The sequence below is a fragment of the Scyliorhinus canicula genome, chromosome 2 (genome assembly GCF_902713615.1).
Source record: "Scyliorhinus canicula chromosome 2, sScyCan1.1, whole genome shotgun sequence".
NCBI lineage: Eukaryota > Metazoa > Chordata > Chondrichthyes > Carcharhiniformes > Scyliorhinidae > Scyliorhinus > Scyliorhinus canicula.
The window spans coordinates 9,942,136-9,963,132 of NC_052147.1; the positions used below are offsets into that span (position 1 = coordinate 9,942,136).

The following is a 20,997-nucleotide window of genomic DNA, read 5'->3' on the forward strand; positions in this document are numbered from 1 at the left end:
ACGGTACCTGGGAGTGTGAGCTACCATTGGTGGAGAAGGCTTGCTGCTCATTGGCCCCAGTGTTTGCATTTCATTGGTCGGAACGTAAGGTAGCTCCGCCCAGTGAGGCGGGGTATAAGAACCCGTGTTTCCCAGCAGCCGGCCTCTTTCTGTACTCGAGCTGTTGGGGAAACATCTTGTTGATTAAAGCCTTCAATTCGGACTACGTCCTCGTTTCAGTAGTTATTGATCGCGCATCAGTAGTATCTCTGAAGGCTTTGGAATCTTTTATTACATTAAAGACATTATATAAATCCAAGTTGTTGTTGTTTTGACAATGTAGCACTTCCTCAATACTGCACTGGTGTTAATTCAGATTATTGTGCTCGCACTGGTGACACAGTGCAATCGTCTGAACCAAATTGACAGTTCCAGGCTGAAAAAATGCAAACCAAACTGTAGATACATTTCCAAAGATGATGTTTACAAATGATGCTCCACACGGTGCACTGAGCAAATTTCTTTCATAGTGTACGATTCTTTCAAAACTTGTTAAATGAGCATAGCAAAACTTTGACAAATGTTTTTTAAATAAATATTTTTATCAGCTTTTTCAATTTTGTTTTTACATAATTTACATTGTACACATTTAACAATCCCTCCCCCAACTCGACAACAGTTCATCAACTAACTAACTACTCTCCCTTTTATGCTGCTGGCTTGAGGCTAATTCCAAGTGAGATATGAATGAACGCCATCTCTTGTAAAACCCCTCCTCATTCCCTCTTAAACTAAATGCAACCTTCCACGGGCTCAGAAACTCCGCTAAGTCTCCCAACCATCCTGATGCACAGGGTGGAGCAACTGACTTCCACCTCAATAGGATCCGCGAGGCCTCAGCGCGGCAAAGGCGAAGACATCTGCCCTCGCCCCTATCTGGAGCTCCGGCAAGTCTGACAGCTCGAATATGGCCCCCAAGGAACTGGGATCTAGATCCAACTGTAACACTGTCGACATGGTGCTGCAGAAGGTGCTCCAGAACTTCCTACATTTTAGACACGACCAAAATGTGCACAGGATTGGCCAATTCCCTCCCGCCCCTTTCACCAATGTCCCCAACCCTTTTGACCAGTGACTCATTCCCGACCTCGTCACGTCTTCTGTGCACTACCTTCAATTGTCGGGGCAGCGCGGTAGAACAGTGGTTAGCACTGTTGCTTCACAGCGCCAGGGTCCCAGGTTCGATTCCCGGCTTGGGTCACTGTCTGTGTGGAGTCTGCTTGTTCTCTCCGTGTCTGCGTGAGTTTCCTCCGGGTGCTCCGGTTTCCTCCCACATGTCCTGAAAGACGTGCTGGTTAGGTGAATTGGATATTCTGAATTCTCCCTCTGTGTATCCGAACAGGCGCCGGAGTGTGGCGACTGGGGGATTTTCACTTCATTGCAGTGTTAATGTAAGCCTACTTGTGACACTAAAAAGGATTCTTATGATTATTGTTATTAATAGGGCAGCACGATGGCGCAGTGGGTTAGCCATGCTGCCTTACAGCGCCGAGGACCCAGGTTCAATCCCGGCTCTGGGTCACTGTCCGTGTGGAGTTTGCACATTCTCCCCGTGTGTGTGTGGGTTTTGCCCCCACAACGCGAAGATGTGCAGGGTAGGTGGATTGGCCACTCTAAATTGACCCTTAGTTCGAAAAAATTAATTGGGTACTCTAAATTTAAAAAAATTATTGTTATTAATGTGCTAACCTTGTGCACAAGGTCAATGCATTTACCATCCATAAAGTTTTACACCACAGACCTTCCACCAACGTTCCCCCCAATTCCTCCTTCAATTTGGCCTTTACCCCTTCCAGGGATTCTGATCCAGTTTTTATAATTTTCCCCTAAATAGCCGAGGTAGCTCCCCCGCTCTATCCCCAACACCGTAACACCTCCTCCAACAAAGAAGAAGGGGGGTAACACTGGGAATGTAGGGAAGGTCTTCTTTACGAAAGCCCGTACCTGCATATATCTAAAGGCCTCCCTCCTCGGGAGCTTGTATTTTTCCCTCAATCCTTCAAATGTTGCAAAACATTCTTCCTGGAACGAGTCTTTCAACGTGATCACACCTTTTCCCGCCCCGTCTTGGAACCTAGCGTCGATTTTTGCTGCTTCAAACAGATGGTTTTCTTGGACTGGCATCAGTTTCGACCCTGCCCCTAACTTAAATTATTTGTGAAACTGCTTCCATATCTTCAGTGCTGCCACCACAACTGGGGTCTTTGAGTATTTCCACGGTGCCAGCACCCACAGCCCTGACCCCTATCTTGTCCCTTTCGCCATTCGCATCCACACTGTATCTGGTTCCCTACCCGAGCACTGAACCTTCTCGGTGTTCACCGGCCAGTATTAGCGCCATACAATTCGGCAAATGCTATGGGTGGGAATTACTTTGGCCAGTTAGGTTCAAGACAAGCTGAAAGTTTAGGAGATTGTTCATAGTTTGCTGATATAGTAACAATTGTGGATCCAATGGTGGAAATAAAAGTTTAGTACAGCGCAGTTCTGTGAGGCTAAAGCCTTGGCAGCACAGTTAGCCTCTATCTGAGCTTCTTTGGCTCTGGTGATTTGTGAGGGTAGCAAATCTTTTTCCTTTTTTTCTTTGCTGCGTTGCTGTTGTCTTTTCACCTTCCTTCTTGCTGGGAGTGTTGGGCACTTGGGTAGTGGTTTGAGTAATTCTGCATAACAGAAGCTGTTTTTGCAGAGTGAAGTTAAGCTTCCATTGCCACGACCAAGTATTTCATCTGCAGTCCAGCATTTGCATTGGAGATATTTGACTGTATTTACATTTGATTGTTCAGTTGATGAAGAGATGGGGAGCTAAACGAGGCAGTGTGGCACCTTCCTTGCAGGACTACCAAACAATCATGGTGGTGACACTACTGTACGAATGTAAAGTTGATTTGAATTGCAATTTTTAAATTTATAAACTGCTTCTGATCTCAGTCTCTAGTGCCCTTCGCAATCTTGGGATGTCTTTTTTTTCTTTTTATATATTTGGTGTACTCAATTATATATTTTTTCCAATTAAGGGGCAATTTAGCGTGGCCAATCCACCTAACCCGCACATCTTTTGGGTTGTGGGGGTGAAACCCACACAGACTTGGGGAGAATGTGCAAACTCCACATGGACAGTGACCCAGAGCCAGGAGTCAGCCCCGCAGTCCCAGTGCTATCCACTGTGCCACATGCCGCCCTATCTTGGGATGTCTTTACATTAGCATAGACCTGCAGCATTTAATATTTTAAAAACTTGAGCTGATTTCAAATGTATTCTGAGATGTCACAGTAATGTTTGAACCCACCAGTATTGGACGAGCATTCTGTTCTGAGATCAGATATTGGATTGGATTGGATTTGTTTATTGTCACGTGTACTGAGGTACAGTGAAAAGTATTTTTCTGTGAGCAGCTCAACAGATCATTAAGTACATGGGAAGAAAAGGAAATAAAAGAAAATACATAATAGGGCAACACGAGGTACACAATGTAACTACATAAGCACCGGCATCGGGTGAAGCATACAGGGGTGTAGTGTTAATGAGGTCAGCCCATAAGAGGGTCATTTAGGTCAGTGTTCTTCAAACTTTTTTTCCGGGGACCCATTTTTAACAAACGTGTCAACCTTCGCGACCCATGTCGGTCGACCTTCGCGACACACGCCGGCCGACCTTAGCGACCCACACCAGCCGACCTTCACGACCCACGCCGGCCGACGTTCGCGACCCACACTGGCTGACCTGTGCGACCCACCATTTTCTCTCGCCTTGTTTGCTGCTGATAAAAATGGAGGAAATGGTTTTGGGTCCCTTTGGCCCTCGTACACGCTCCTCCAATGGAACCTGTTGGATGAAGGTGAAGCCTTCTGGTGTCAGAAAGTATGGAGTCTCCATCTGTTCGAAGTTCTGAATTTTGTTCCTGTAAACTTTTATCAAATAAACTCCCCCCCCACTTGTAAAAAAAATAAAATGAATAAAATAAATGAAAAAAATGAATAAAACCCCCACGAACTTGTAAAAAAAAGTGAATAAAATAAATGAAGAAAATAAAAATTAAATGAATAAATGAATAAAAACCACTACAGAACTTGTAAAACAAAAAGCTGCAACCATTTTAAAAAAATAGCGGCCGTACTGCGCATGCACGCCGATCATCGTGCTCGCATGTGCAATGTGGGCAAAATTTTTTTTTAACATGTCCGCGGCTGCTTGCAGCCGGCATTATGAAAAGTCGGCTGCTGCGCGGGGATTTGCGTAATCGGGAGAGCCGTTGACAACGGCTCTGCAACCCTCCCGATACCCGCCTGCGACCCGCGTGTGGGTCGCGCCCCTGACTTTGAAGAACATTGATTTAGGAGTCTGGTAACAGCGGGGAAGAAGCTGTTTTTGAGTCTGTGCCCGTTCTCAGACTTCTGTATCTCCTGCCTGATGGAAGAAGTTGGAAGAGTGAGTAAGCCGGCTGGGAGTGGTCTTTGATTATGCTGCCCGCTTTCCCCCGGCAGCGGGAGGTGTAGATGGAGTCAATGGATGGGAGGCAGGTTCGTGTGATGGACTGGGTGGTGTTCACAACTCTCTGAAGTTTCTTGCGGCCTTTGGCCAAGCAGTTGCCATACCAGGCTGTGATGCAGCCAGATAGGATGCTTTCTATAGTGCATTTGTAAAAGTTGGTGAGAGTCAATGTGGACATGCCGAATTTCCTTAGTTTCCTGAGGAAGTATCGGCGCTGTTGTGCTTTCTATTTTCACCCCGTGTGCCTGATTTATATATCGGCTTGAACCCATTATCAGAAGGGGTCACCCAATTTCCTTAAGTGCTGCCCTTGATCAAGATTGACACTATTTCTTTCCAAAATTAGATGGGATGATTTGCGCTCTGTGTCTCTTTAGTTTGATTGACTGAAATGGCAAATGGTCAAATGCAACATCAAGTCGGAGCTGAGACACGCAAAAGAAGTCTTTGCTTACGAGGCTGCAGGACGCACAACGCAGATGTGAGCTTGAGTTGTGGCAATAAACTGCCATCCAAATGGTTTAGAGACAATTGAACCATTCTTTCTTCATTACTACTGTATTCACCTGAGCACTTCAGTAACCCAGGGACAAAAGTTTCAAATGGTTATTTTTGTTGTACCATGCACTTAGAATGCTGCACAGTTCTCCACAATCCAGCAAACTCCAGTGATGGTGTTGCTTTGTAAATTCACTTCAGTATATTTTTCACGGAAAGGTCTTGCATTTCTGAATTACCTTTCATAATCTTAGCATGTCCAAAATGCCTTGCAGTACTTTTGAAGTGTAGTCTACGACATGTTGGAACCAGCATATGAAGGTCTTGATGACAGTAAATAAAAATAGCATTTATTAATCACTTCTAGAACGCTCCACGTGCAGTGAATTACTTGGAAATGCAGAGTAAATGAGTCAAAGTTAAGACATAAGTAACACTGAGATGCATGGTCAGCAAAATCTGCTTTTAGTGTTGGGTTTGGGGGAGGAAGGTTGGCCAGGGAACTGGTTGAACTCCTTGCTCTATGATTAGATCTGTGGAATTTTTAATGTCTGTAGCAAGAGAGAGACGAAGAGAGAGACAAGGTAAAGTCTAACCTGAGGATGATGCACGTGACAGTGCATAAGACCATAAGGCATAGGAGCAGATTTAGGCCACTCGGCCCATCGAGTCTGCTCCGCCATTCAATCATGGCTGATATTTTCTCATCCCCATAACACCTGATCCCCTTATTAATCAAGAATCTATCTATCTCTGTCTTAAAGACACTCAATGAATTGGCCTCCACAGCCTTCTGCGGCAAAGAGTTCCACAGATTCATCACCCTCTGGTTGAAGAAATTCCTCCTCATCTCTATTTTAAATGATCGTCCCTTTAATCTGAGACTGTGTCCTCTGGTTCTAGATTTTTCTACAAGTGGAAACATCCTCTCCACATCCACTCTATCCAGGCCTCGCAGAATCTTGTAAGTTTCAATAAGATCCCCTCTCATCCTTCTAAACTCCAACGAGTACAGACCCAGAGTCCTCAACTGTTCCTCATATGACAAGTTCTTCATTCCAGGGATCATTCTTGTGAACCTCCTCTGGACCCTTTCCAAGGCCAGCACATCCTTCCTGAGATACGGGGCCGAAAACTGCTCGCATTACTCCTAAGTAGGGTCTGATCAGAGCCTTATACAGCCTCAGAAGTACATCCCTGCTCTTGTATTCTAGCCCTCTTGACATGAATGCTAACATGCATTTGCCTTCTTAACTGCCGACTGAACCTGCACATTAACCTTGAGAGAATCGTGAACAAGGACCTTTGTGCTTCTGCTTTCCAAAGCATTTCCCCATTTAGAAAATAAGTCTATGCCTAAAATTCCTCCTTCCAAAGTGCACAACCTCGCACTTTTCCACATAGTATTTCATTTGCCACTTCATTGCCCACTCTCCTAGCTTGTCCAAGTCCTTCTGCAGCCCCCTTGCGTCCTCAATACTACCTGTCCCTCTACAGATCTTTGCGTCATCTGCAAACCTAGAAACAGTGCCTTCAGTTCCTTCTTCCAGATCATTCCCTCAATCTTTAATTAGAATTAGAGCTTAGTTTATAAATTCACCCAATCTGGGCAAAGCGATAAGCTGCAAAACGGCAGTGAATGAGCGGCTAAATAAATTTCTATCCAGGAAGATTGGTTTACAGGTTTTTCATTCATAGGACGTGAGTATTGCTGGCTGGGCCGACATTTATTGCCCGTCCTAATTGCCCTTGAGAAGGTGGTGGCGAGCTGCTGCCTTGACAACGTTTCCGAGGGCAGTTAAGAGTCAGCGATATTGCTGAGATATTGGAGTCAGATTTATGCTAGACTGGTAACATAATGATGGCAGATTTCCTTCCCAAAATTAATTGTTAGCCATTATATCAAATTAATCAGCAAGCTGCGGCTTCAAGTACCACTCCTGGACCTGTGCACATAATCTAGGTTGTCACTGAAGTACAAAACTGAAGAATTGCTGTATTAACTGTGATGTTAAACTTAGGTCCTTTCTGCCTGGTCCGGTGGATGTCAAAACATGGGAAGTTCAACAACTACAGCTTGCATTCATTGTGTCGTTAAGTGTTGAAAGGCACTTCACAGGAGCTTCAACAGCGGAGAGTCAGAGGGAGGTTTTAAGGAGCATCTTTGAGGAGAGAGAGAATTTAATAACGACTTTAAGCCCTGTGCCTGTGAATTAATGTTGCGAGTAGAAGACATGATCACTGATGGTTCAACATTGGGAATTGGGGGCGCAGAAGAGGGTCACAGTTGGGAAATGCATAAGGTTTTCGGGCTGGAGGTGGCCACCAAGATGGGATTGCAAAAGGCCATGGAGTAATTGGAAACACAATTTGAATTTTGAAGTGTTGCTGATTGGGTGGCAGCGGGACGGTAGAAGTCAACAAGCAAAGCGAGGGTGAATAAATAGGGCGGTGTGAATTTTGATATGGGCAGCAAAGGCTTGGATTGACTGAATGTCATGTGTACAGTAAAAGGTATTGTTCTGCATACAGTCCAGACAGATTGTTCCATCCATGAAAAAAAACATAGGACATGTATAAATACACAATGTAAATGCACAGGCATCGAGTGAGGCATACGAAGTGTATTATTATTCAGTAGAGACGATGTGTGAAGTGATCGGTTCAGTCCATAAGGAGTCTGGTAACAATGGGGAAGAAGCTGTTTTTGAACCTGTTAGTGCGTGTTCTCATACTTTTGTATCTCCTGCCCAATGGTAGATGTTGGAAAGAGAATAACCTGGGTGGGAGGGGTCTTTGATTATGCTGCCCATTGTCCCAAGGCTGCGGGAGGTATAGACAGAGTCAATCGATGGGAGGCAGGTTTGTGTGATGGACTGGGCTGTGTTCACGACTCTCTGTAGTTTCTTGCGGTCTTGGGCCGAGCAGTTGCCATACCAGGCTGTGATGCAGCCAGATAGGATGCTTTCTATGGGGCATCTGTAAATGTTGGTAAGAGTCAATGTGGACATGCCGAATTTCCTTAGTTTCCTGAGGAAGTATCGGCGCTGTTGTGCTTTCTTGGTCGTAGCGTTGATGTGGGTGGACCAGGACAGATTGTTGGTGATGTGCACACCTCGGAATTTGAAGCTGTCGGCCATCTTCACCTCGGTCCTGTTGATGCTGACAGTGGTGTGTGCAATACTTTGCTTCCTGAAGTCAATGACCAGCTCTTTAGTTTTGCTGACATTGAGGGAGAGATTGTTGTCTTTGTACCACGCCACTCGGTTCTCTATCTCCCTCCTGTACTCTGACTCATTGTTCAAGAGCCAACTCACTTTTTAAAAGTAAATTTAGACTGCCCAATTAATTTTTTCCAATTTAGGGGCAATTTAGTGTGGCCAATCCACCTACCCTGCACATTTTTGGGTTGTGGGGGCGAAACCCACGCAAACACAGTGAGAATGTGCAACCTCCACATGGACAGTGACCCAGAGCCGGGATCGAACCTGGGACCTCGGTGCCATGAGGCAGCAGTGCTAACCACTGTGTCACCGTGCTGCCCCAGATCTGACCCACTATGATCGTGTCGTCAGCAAACTTGTAGATGGAGATGGAGCAAAATTTTGCCACATGGTCGTGTATAGAAGGCGGCTAAGTACAGCCTTGCGGGCCCCCGGTATTGAGGACTATCGTGGAGGAGGTGTTGTTGTTTATTCTTACTGATTGTGATCTAGGGGTCAGGAAGTTGAGCATCCAGTTGCAGAGTGAGAAGCCAAGTCCTAGATTTTGGAGCTTTGATATGGGCTTGCCTGGGATTATGGTGTTGAGGGCGGAGCAGGCGTCTGCTGTGGACCGGTTGTGGCGGTATGCAAATTGCAGTGGATCAAGGCATTCTGGGAGTATGGAGTTGATGTGCCTCATGACCGACCTCTCTTAAGTTCTTCATAATGATAGATTTCAAGGCCACCGAATGGTAGTCTTTGAGGCACATTGCCTGATTCTTCTTTGGCACCAGTATGATGGTGGTCTTTTTGAAGCAGGTGGGAACTTTGGAACGGAGTAGGGAGAGGTTGAAGATGTCCATGAACACACTTGCCAATTGGTCCGCGCAGGATCTGAGTGCACGACTAGGGACTCCGTCAGGACCCATTGCTTTCCTAGGGTTCACTTTTAAGAAGGCCAGTCTGACTTTGGTGTTGTGACGGTAGGCATGGGTATGTCCGAGGCTGCTGGGGCAGTTGGCAGTGGATTCCTGCTCAAACCGAACATTGAGTTCATCGGGGAGGGGCGGGCTGCTGCCGGAGATTCCATTTGGCTTTGCTTTGCAGCCCATTATGATATTTAAGCCTTGACACAACCGGCGCAATTCCGTGTTGTTAGTCTGTTGGTCTAGCTTAGGCTGGTATAGAAATAGAACATAGAAAAATACAGCACAGAACAGGCCCTTCGGCCCACGATGTTGTGCCGAACCTTTGTCCTAGATTAATCATAGATTATCACAGAATTTACAGTGCAGAAGGAGGCCATTCGGCCCATCGAGTCTGCACCAGCTCTTGGAAAGAGCACTCCATCCAAGGTCAACACCTCCACCCCCTCATCCCCACAACCCAGTTATCCCTCCCAACACTGAGGGCAATTTTGGACACTAAGGGCAATTTATCATGGCCAATCCACTTAACCTGCACATCTTTGGACTGTGGGAGGAAACCGGAGCACCCGGAAGAAACCCGCACACACATACACACGGGGAGGATGTGCTGACTCCACACAGACAGGGTCCCAAGCCGGGAATCGAACCTGGGACCCTGGAGCTGTGAAGCAATTGTGCTATCCACCATGCTATCGTATATGGTCTCTTGGTGCCCCTGATAGGGCTTTGCGGAGGGCATACCTGGATTTCTTGTATCGGATTGGAGTATACAGAGGACGGGACGTTGTCCCCCTGACTGGAAAGTCCAGAACTATCTTCACCTCGACGGCAATTTGGGTTGGACAGCATATGTTAATTGATTTCCAAGTACTGAAGGAGTTAAGGCAATGACTAAATTGATCCAGGATATGATGTACCTTGTTTCTGTTGTGCTGAAGGTTTATCTTTCAAACTTGAAGATGGGATGTCTACAGTTGCATATTCATTAAAAAAAAATAAAACATTTTTTATTAAGATTTTCACAAAATATATACAGCAAAACAATATTAACAAGACAACCATAGTAAAAACCAAATAACAACCAACCCCCCCCCCTCCCAGCAACTACAAAAACAAAAAAGCAAACAACAAAAAGGAAAGAGATAACATCCGCCACATCCAACCAACCCATGTGCACAATTCTCCCCCCCCCCCCCCCCCCCCCCCCCCGTTGCTGCTGCTGTCGGCCTATTTCCCTACCGTTCTGCCAGGAAGTCCAGGAAAGGCTGCCACATCCTAAAGAACCCTTGCACCGACCCTCTCGGGGCGAATTTCACCCTCTCCAACTTGATGAACCCCGTCATGTCATTGATCCAGGCCTCCCGCTTGGGGCCTCGCATCCTTCCACTGAAGCAAAATCCTGCGCCGGGCTACTAGGGACGCAAAGGCCAGAACACCGGCCTCTTTCGCCTCCTGCACTCCCGGTTCCGCTGCTACCCCAAATATCGCAAGTCCCCAGCCTGGCTCAACCCTGGATCCTACCACCCTCGACACCGTGCTTGCTACCCCCTTCCAAAAGTCCCCCAATGCTGGGCATGCCCAGAACATATGGGCATGGTTCGCCGGGCTCCCCGAGCACCTACCACACCTGTCTTCACCCCCGAAGAACCTGCTCATCCTCGTCCCGGTCATATGAGCCCTATGTAGCACCTTGAACTGTATGAGGCTAAACCTCGCACAAGAAGAGGAGGAATTCACCCTTTCCAGGGCATCCACCCACGTCCCCTCCTCAATCTCCTCACCCAGCTCCTCTTACAGTTGCATATTCATATTGTACATGTCTTGTGGCCCAGTCAAAACCTTCTAAGCTTATCGTACATGATAGTCATTAGGGGAAAAATTTAATCTATTTATTAGGACCCTATGTTTTTTTGTTGCAAGTTGATGGCAGATTAATCAGAAGAACAGGGCAATTAGGCGTGAGCCGTATTGCTGTGGAGATTTGTGGAGTCACACTTGGGCCAGACTGGGTCGTTCCCCCCTCTCTGTCGAGCTGTCATTCATTGCAGCAATTGTTGTTAGAGTTGTTTTGTTTATTCTAATTCCCCACTGCACAGTGGGCAGGGTTTGTCTGCGCTGCACTCGTGCCCTGAGGTGAGACTGACATCACGCTGGCTGTTGCTAAAATCAAGTTGGGAGAAGGAGAGGGATGTTGCAGGAAGGGAAAGCTTTTTCACCAGGTCCCTCGGAGGACGAGCCTGCTTGTTAAACAGGTTACCGGAGACAGACGCGATCCTGTGGGGGCAGGTTTGTTGTCAACACCCTCGAGCGAAAAGGGTGGTGCAATCCAGCTGGCCGGAATGTGTCTGATATCTGTTTTCTATTTGTATGGATTTCCCTTGCCCTGTTTAAAATTGAGGAAATTAGGAAAATTGCTCCACGGGCTTGAGCTGAAAGGGTTAGCTCTGAAAGTAAATGGCTAGAGGTTAACCAGTTAACTTCATGTTTAAGTAGCAAAGTCCTCGAGCAAGTCACAGCCGAATGGAGTCCGTAGCACACAGGGCTTTATTTTCTCTCCAAAGTGAGGGCTTGGTGTCCCTTGTGCGAAGTTTACTTTTCTGATCCCCAGTGGGATCCGTGCCGGGGGTGGGGGTGAATCATTTATCGCGGCCATGAATGGGCTCATTAGTTGCCTTTTCAGAGTCTAAATGAGTTTTGTGGTTGTCATTACGCGAGCCTTCTGTTCGGCTGATGTGACAGTTTGGCAGTGTCCTTGCTAGTAACAGGGGCTGCCTGCCTCCTTTCATTCCAGGATTTGCTGCTGTGTTTGGCTGAGGCTGTTACAGCTAAGTTGCCCTTGCCCCCCAACAACCCTCTTTGCTTCACAGCACCAAAAGACCACTGCCACAGTAAGTACTAGAAACTTTGTAAGCTGCCTCACAGAAATGTACTGGACGGTCTGTCTTGTTTACCTTTCTCCAGTGTCGGGGAGAATGGACTCTGGAGTTATTACGTGACAGGACATGGATTACTTTCTGACAGAAGTGATCGATTGTACACAAAGCGGCTGGATGAAATATTTGAAACTTAACCATTAGTTATTTTGTTTGCATGATGAGGTGTTATTTATTTGAATAATTTTCTGAGCACTGGGATTGCTGGGGAGAGAGACTGTGACTATAAATGACCAATAAATATCCTTTTGTACATTTTAGAATATTAAAATAAAGATGTTACGGAAATCTCTCTGTGCTAAACTAAATCTTCAATTTAAAAGATGCTCTCTGTAAATCAGCTGCTGAAATATAGTTGATTCAAGCCAGGTGTATGAAGATCAAGGAAAAACCTGAATTTATGTGGCTGCCCCCAGTTTGCCTCCATACACTTTACGATGGAATACTTTTTGAAATGTAGTCACTGTTGTAACAGAGGAAACGTGGCCATGTACAAAGCCAGCTTCCACAAAAGTCATGAGATTAATGTCCTTAATTTGTTGTTCAGTATTTTGGGAGATGAATACTGGCCGTGGACCAGGGAGAAAGCCTTTACTCTTTGAAATAATGCTGCATACGGTGCGATCTACTGGCCGTGTTGCACCCAAGTGTTGGCACAGCCGGTCGATTCCGGGAGACCCCTCTTCTGGGATCTACCCAGCTTGACAGGACTCGCGAGATCTAATGCCATGTCGCGAGATGTTGCCATCTCGCTATTTAGCATATTTGCATATTGGAACAGGCAGCCAGTCACTTTAATATGCATTTCCTTGAGGTACCTGAGGCGTTGGGATCCAACTCCTTCACCTTGGAGATCTCGGGCGGGCTCCATTCAGTGCTGCTCTCCACAAACGGGGACCGTGGCACAGTCACCGTGGCATTGCCAGCCTGGCACCCACGGGTGCCCTGCCTGGGTGGGGTGCCTTGAAGACTCCCTAATGGGTGAACTGGAGCTTGCTGGTGGGGGGAGAGGGGGGGGGGGGTGGATGAGAGGTCACATTCAGCTTCTCAGTGCAGAAAACGAGACTAAGTTCGGCCACGTCGGGGCGATCCTGCTAAGGCTCCGAATTGTCCGAGTCCCGGTCGATAGCGTGGTGTTTTCTCGGCTGTCTACATTCCGTAATATCCTGAGTCGTGGACAAATTTGGCTGGGTCTGTGATATTCGCCTTCTTCCAGCATCTCCATCACTGTGGACCAGCCTGACAATGTTGTCTGCTCAAGTGGAGGATGGACACTTGGCTGAGCGTACCAGAGAGCTGCTGGTCCTGCAGAGCTGTAAAACAGCAAGAGTCCAACTTTTACTTTGGATAAATTTAAAGTGCCCAATTTTATATTTTTTCAGTTAAGGGGCAGTTTAGTGTGGCCAAACCATCTACCCTGCACATTTTGGGTTGTGGGGGTGAGAGCCACACAGGTGTCGGGGGGGGGGAATGTTGGTGGCACGGTAACACAGTGATTAGCACTATTGCTTCACAGTGCCACGGACCCAGGTTCGATTCCCGCTGGTCTGTGCGGAGTATGCACCTTCTCTCCGTGTCTGCGTGGGTTTCCTTCGGGCGCTCTGGTTCTCTCTCTCTCTCTCTCTCTCTCTCTCTCCCTCCCTCCCTCCCTCCCTCCCCCCCCCCCCCCCCCCCCCCCCCCCCCCCCCCCCAATCCCGAAAGATGTGCTGTTAGGTGAATTGTACATTCTGAATTCTCCCTCCGTGTACCCGAACAGGGACCTGAGTGTTTTGACTGGGACTTTTCACAGTACCTTCATTGCAGTATTAATGTAAGCCTATTTGTGATAGTAATAAAGATTATGTGCAAACTCCACATGGACAGTGACCCAGGGCCAGGATCGAACAGAGTCCTCGGCACCGTGAGGCAGCAGTGCTAACCACTGCGCCCCCGTGCCGTCTCGTCAAATTGTGATCCTGTAGGTACTGACTGCTTTGCTACATCTGTAAATCCCCAAGTTCCAACGGAAAACACCTGTGATTATATTGGCCGTCTTACACACGTGAAGGACTGGTATAAACAGAAATCCCATTAAGTATTTTAAATAATCAATTACATGAGTTAAAAGACATGATTTTGTGTTATAGAGCAGTGTTATACTTAATGATCTGATATTTGTCTTTTAATTTTTGGCGCCAGATGTGTATGTGTGCCATATTGTGTAACTCCTAGTTGGATATTTGCCTCTGTGTGCGCACACACGTGCTCTCTTTCATAGATGCATCTTAAATCTTGTCCACTCCAATTCCAGTGGAGCAGCTTTTGGTGTGACAAAGTTGGCGGTAGCTTGAATTGCAGGTTTCAACTATGGATCAGTCCATACTACATGCACGATGGATGACAGAAGTGATTAAAAGGAGTGCATCGTAAGTTGAGTACCTTGCTGGCAAACTACATTCGCACCTAGGCTCGAAACAGTGGGGGAAAAGCATTTGCCAGCAGACGCTGGAGAGGTTGCAGTGACCTGTAGCGTTGTGACCCAAATGGGAAACTTGTGGTTAGTTGTGTGGCACACAGCTGCTTGAGTTAGCAGAAAATCTGGAACTGGTAGATATTGCTCTTCCGCTTCCCTATTTCAATCACTGTTTCAGATGGCACAATAATGCAGAAAATAATAGCCGAATGATGAGGAATGAAGCTTGTCTCTTTACTGGTTAGGTTTATTCGACTGTCTGCCATTTATGAGTAAAGATGGTGCTTAGAAATGTACTTTATGTAAATATCAATTGTGTGCGTCTCCACGTGTGTTTACTTATTCATTTATGGGATGTGGACATCGCTGATTCGGCCGGCATTTCTCCCTGGTTGCCCTTCAGAAGGCGGTGGTGATCTGCCTCCTGCAATCACTGCAGTTCCTCAGGTGTAGGTACACCCACTGTGCTGTTAGGGAGGGAATTCCAGGATTTTGATCCAGCGACAGTGAAGGATCTAGCGATATAATTCCAAGCCAGGATGGTGAGTGACTCGGAAAGGAACCTCCAGCTCGTAGTGTTCCCAGGTATCCGCTGCTCTTGTCCTTCTAGGTGGTGGTAGTCGTGGGTTTGGAAGGTGCTGTCTAAGGAACCTTGGTGAGTTCCTGCAGTGCATCTTGTAGATGGTACACACGGCTGCCACTGTTTGTTGGCAGTGGAGGGTTTGAATGTTTGTGGAAGGGGTACCAATCAAGTGGGATGCTTTGTCCTGGATGATGTCGAGCCTCTTGCATGTTGTTGGCGCTGCACTTGTCCAGGCAAGTGGAGATTATTCCACTGCACTTCTGACTTGTGCCTTGCAGATGGTGGATAGGCTTTGGGGGGGTCAGGAGGCAACTTACTCACGGCAGGAGTCCAAGCCTTTGACCTGCTCTGGGAACCACAGTATGTACATACTATGTAGTTCAGTGTCTGGTCAGTGGTATCCCCCAGGATGTTGATAGTGGGGTTTCACCATTGAATGTCATGGGGCAATTGTTTGATTCTCTCTCATTTGAGATGGTCATTGCCTGTCACTTGTATGGTGCGAATGTTAGTTGCCACTTGTCAGCCCAAGCCTGGATATTGTCCGGGTCATGCTGCATTTGGACATGGACTGCTTCAGTATCTGAGGAGTTGCGACATTGTGCAGTCACCTGCAAACATCCCCACTTCTGATCTTGTTTTGCAAACTGATTGTCCGTTGTACCTGACCTAGGTTCTCTGATTCTCTTCCAGTTTTTTTCCTCTTGCGCTTCACTTCTGAATATGTAGACCCAAACTAGTCTGCATGTACATTGGCACATGTGCCAACTGCACTCTTGTCCAAAACAAAATACTGATATTTGCAGGGCAGCATGGTGGCACAGTGGTTAGCACTGCTGCCTACGGTGCTGAGGACCCGGGTTCGAATCCTGGCCCTGGGTCACTGTCCGTGTGGAGTTTGCACGTTCTCCCTGTGTCTGCGTGGGTTTTGCCCCCACAACCCAAAGATGTGCAGGTTAGGTGGATTGGCCACGTTAAATTGCCCCTCAATTGGAAAAAAAATAAAAAATAATTGGGTACTCTAAATTTAAAAAAAAAAATACTGATATTTGTACGGTGGACATGAAAATTTTTTTTCCAATTAACGTGGCCAATCTGCCTACCCTGCATATCTTTGGATGGTGGGGGTGAGACCCACGCAGACACTGGGAGAATGTCAACACGGACAGTGACCCGGGGCCAGGATCGAACCCGGGTCCTCGGCGCCATGAGGCAGCAGTGCTAAAACCACTGCACAATCGCGTCGTCCTGTACAGTGCACTTTCAAGTTCAAAGTGCATAACCGCCCATGAAGCATTTTTGAAATGCAGCATTATTGTCCTGTTGGAAATGTGGCAGCCTGGAGCAGCACGGCAGCGCAGTGGTTAGCACTGCTGCTTCACGGCGCCGAAGACCTGGGTTCAATCCTGGATCACTGTCCACGTGGAGTTTGCACATTCTCCCCATGTCTGCGTGGGCCACACCCCGGGGAGAATGTGCAAACTCCACACGGACTGTGACCCGGGGCTGTGACCCCGACAACACAAATAGATTTGGAGGGTACGTGAATGGGCCATGCTAAATTGTCCCTTAATTGGAAAAGAATGAATTGGATACTCCAAATTTTATTTTTTTTTTAAATGTGGCAATCAATTTACTTGTTGTAAGATCCCGCAAACAGCAGCATGGAAACAGCCAGCGAATGGCCCAGAGTTTGACGTCTTGAAGTAAGTCTGAGATCCGGTTGGAATTTCACCTCTATCATCGAGTGCATTATTCTTCGCTGCTAATTCACAATGTGGGGCTGTTGCAATGTCATCAGCTGCCCAAACCACCATTGCGTTAAATAATTTTCACAGGCACACAGTCAGGGCTCAGTAATTTTTTGTTTTTGCAAAGAGCAAATTAAATAATGGGACATACACATGGTGAAGATAAAAGCTAAACCCTTCTGAAAAATATTGAAAAAAAAGTTACAAATTTTTTTGAAGAGTACCCAATTATTTTTTTTCAATTAAGGGCCAATTTAGCATGGCCAGTCCACCTAACCTGCACATCTTTGGGTTGTGGGGGTAAAAACCACGCAGGCACGGGGAGAATGTGCAAACTCCACACGGACAGCGACCCAGGGCTGGGATTCGAACCCGGGTCCTCAGCTTCGCAGTCCCAGTGCTAACCACTGCACCACCTGCCGCCCCCACCCACCCAAAAAAAAGTTGGCTAAAAATCTACTAATTAATCAGTTAACAGCGCTTAATGAATATACAGTTACTTTTTCCAAGCCAGTTCTGTCGTTCATCAAATTTTAATAATCACCACCAATCAAAACGCCTGATTGAACGAGGTTCAGCTTTTTAAGGGGTTTCAAATCCGGGAGTGGGAAAGTTGAAATTTGTGCTGAGTTCAGTGATTGCCAGCTTGGGCTGGGGTCCACCTTGAACGACACACTGAAGGGTCACGATTTCTGTGTTCACCTGCGCATGAGCTGCCTCCTGACATTTCGGTCAGTTTCAGCAAGTTCTCCGTTAAGACCCCGCTCAAAATCTGGTCCGCTGCATTTGAATAACTCTGGGGAGTGTGTTACCACTAAGTCAACACTAACACTCTTCATGCACGAGTTCTTGACAGTCTGTTCAACCAAAGGGGTTGACTGCAGCTGATTCAGACATTGTCTTTGCTACATGCTCTTGTAAGCAGGAGCTGCAAGATAATTATCCGTTCTACCCCGACTCAAAGCGGGATAGTTGATGTCCACAGCACATGAAGGATTGATGGTGAAGCAGTGACCCTTTTACACTCCACCTGATTTTCTTTACCATTGAAGCTGAGGGGAGGGAAAAGTAGCCACGTTGTAAATCAGGCTTTCACCATCCGCTTCTCCAACACAGATCAACTTCACCCCCATATTTAGCCCTCTTCCTCGTGCAGGAATATGGAGCCAATTGTAGCATCCAAACCACATCCCAGACTTTACTACTGTTGCCACTCCTTTAGAGACTTGTAGTTGATGTCAGCTGCCTCTGAAAGTGTTACTCTTGATTGCAAGAAGTCAGGAATGTTGGAGAGGGCGGCACAGTGGTTAGCACTGCTGCCTCACGGCGCCGAGGTCCCAGGTTCGATCCCGGCCCTGGGTCACCGTCCGTGTGGAGTTTGCACATTCTCCCCATGTTCGCATGGGTTTCACCCCCACAACCCAAAGATGTGCAGGGTAGGTAGATTGGCCACGCTAAATTGCCTCTTAATTGGGAAATTAAGGTAAACGTTGGGTCCACTAAATTTATTTTTAAGAAGGGAATGTTAAAGAGTGTGCAGAGTTGGAACATCACTGAATACGCAGCTGGTGTCTGAGGAAAGACTAAGTGTAGCCATAAGAGGAGGTTGGTATTTTAGCCTTTCTTTTTGTAGTTCCAGACAAAATATTGAATTTCTGGGGAAGTAGTTGGTTTTGAGACTGCTTCACGTGTTGCTCAGTTCATGGGCTGCGATGGAGTAATTTGTTAACTTCCGTTTTCAGTTCCCCCCTCAGTAGGTGAACCTAACCCAGAAAATGTACTTGGACATGTCCTTCACAACAAAATAATTGGACAAAATGAAGTTCTGTTTTATACTAGTTCGTTGTTTGTAAACTTCCACAAACCAAGGTCTTAAAAATGAATTATTTTTGGTACAAAACATCAACTTGTATTAGCTGAAACAAGTTGAGCATTCACCCAGCAGCACTGGAGCAGGGCCTATGATGGAACTGTTCACTTTGTTATTCAGGATCCTGTTCTGTGATCGTTATTGTGTGGAATAAGCATGAAGGTTGGCTCGTTGCAAGTTGGGAACATTTTCCGAGGATGGGGGTCAGTTTTATTCTCGTTTTTAATTAGCAGCAAAGTTTATATTAAAAAAAAAATTTGGACTACCCAATTATATTTTTTCCCCTAATTAAGGGGCAATTTAGCGTGGCCAATCCACCTACCCTGCACATCTTTTTGGCTTGTGGGGGTGAGACCCACGCAGACACGGGGAGAATGTGTAAACTCCACACGGACTGTGACCCGGGGCAGGGATCGAATCCAGGTCCTTGGTGCTGCAGAGCAGCAGTGCTCACCACTTGTGCCACCGTGCATTAGCAGCAAAGTTAATGAAAAAGATCTTTAGTTTCCCAGTTTTTCTGTTTCCCCCCACCCTATAAATTACACATCGGTATCTTGTCCGAAGCCAGATTCAAATGAAAACTTTGTGTTATCCGAACATTTGGCTTCAGGACCATTACAGATGAGCCATAATCTGTTATTCACCTGCGCGTGCACACGATACAGACGTTCACGTGGCGCTGAGGAATTTCGCCATGTTGTTTGAAGTCTGTTCATCTGCACACACAACATTGAGACGAGGGCCTTGTGTCAGGAACTCACCAACCAGGGGAGCTGCATATTTTTGTTGAATTTGCAACTATTACTGAAGGAATTTGCAAAGTTCTGCTTTCATCGTCACATATTTGATCAAATTAAATTGCAGCATTGTGAGAGCACAAATAACTCTCAGCACAAAAGTGTGTGTTTTCCCTCCTCCAAATGAATTGTGCCCAGTAAGTAAAGTTCAGCTGTGTAAAACTACTTAAAGCAAATGTTCTGTTTCCCTCTTATTTCATGTGTTTTTGTTTTCCTTTCCCTGCCTCAGATTCCAATGTTTTGAATACTGTGTTCAGGCTGCAGGGAATGTTCTGCGGAAAGTTGGTTGCAAAGTGCAGAAAAAAAAAAGCAGTACAGTGCTAGTCAAATCCCCGTGGACTAGGCTAGCAATAAGCAAATTAAGCACAAACAGAACAGCGGGTTTCTATAGCAACAGTGCAACTAAATTTCTTTACTGTCAGCTACGATATAATTTTCCTGCTTGCAGGCATAAGGGACTTGAAGTTCCATTTGCAGCCAAAGTTATTTTGGCTCATTGGCATAGAAGATGGAGGGAGAGAGAGAGAGAGAGAGTGAAATCAATTTACTGATGATGTACACATCTGGCCTAACTTTTGCTTTTTGTTTTGCCTCATTAGGAGCCTCGGTCTAAATGGGTCCAGTCATGCCTCCTAGTAAGAAGCCAGAAGGCTCAGGAATTAGTGTTTCGAGTGGTCTGAGCCAGTGTTACCCGAGGAGCTCACTAACTAAGGCACTCCAGGAAGTCGAGGAGCTGGACATTACGAGCAGTTACTTGCCTGCCATCCGTTTGGAAAAGGTAGCCATGGAGGATGAAGAGCTGACAAACCTGAACTGGCTGCACGAGAGCAAGAACCTACTTAAAAGTTTTGGAGATACTGTGCTTCGCAGCGTCAGTCCGGTTCAGGATGTTGACGAGGATACCCCACCTTCTCCTGCTCATTCTGATCAGCCCTACGATGCCAAGCAGAACCCTAACTGCAAACCCCCTTATTCTTTCAGCTGCCTCATATTTATGGCTATTGAAGACTCACCCAGCAAACGCTTACCTGTTAAGGATATATACAACTGGATCCTAGAACATTTCCCGTACTTTGCAAATGCTCCAACTGGGTGGAAAAACTCTGTTAGACACAATCTATCGCTGAATAAATGTTTCAAGAAAGTAGACAAGGACAGGAGTCAGGTGAGATTTCCATTCGTAATGTTTGTTTCCTCTATTTCATTGAACAAAGCACTTTGACATGTGACATTAACCTCCCTCAAAAAGCAAACGCGTGTATGGTTTTAACTGTTTGAGCCACCAGATATTGCAAGTGTCCTTTTCTGAAGTGGTCCAGTGTGAAAGAGCACAAAACTGCTGTGTATCTGCAAATGAAAGTGTTTAATCTTCGTGGTTAAAGGTTCAGGCTAATAGAATTGAGATAAATCAAAGCTACCTAGTCATGCTGGTTTCTGTGTCTTTGGAAGGTG

At 46.4% G+C, this 20,997-nt stretch overlaps 1 protein-coding gene across 6 annotated transcripts in view; it reads left to right on the forward strand.

Moving 5' to 3' along the window:
• foxn3 (forkhead box N3) overlaps positions 1-20,997 on the forward strand; it is a 368,703-nt gene that overhangs the window by 117,116 nt on the left and 230,590 nt on the right. For 4 of the 6 annotated variants that reach the window (XM_038773518.1, XM_038773559.1, XM_038773529.1 and 1 more), the window contains exon 2: positions 20,145-20,710. In XM_038773518.1, coding sequence (XP_038629446.1) covers positions 20,159-20,710 — 552 coding nt within the window. In that variant the 5' untranslated portion in view covers positions 20,145-20,158. Of the gene's footprint in view, positions 1-11,268; positions 11,292-11,833; positions 12,047-20,144; positions 20,711-20,997 lie in introns of those variants that run through there. The other 2 variants (XM_038773550.1, XM_038773541.1) reach the window with 2 other exon arrangements.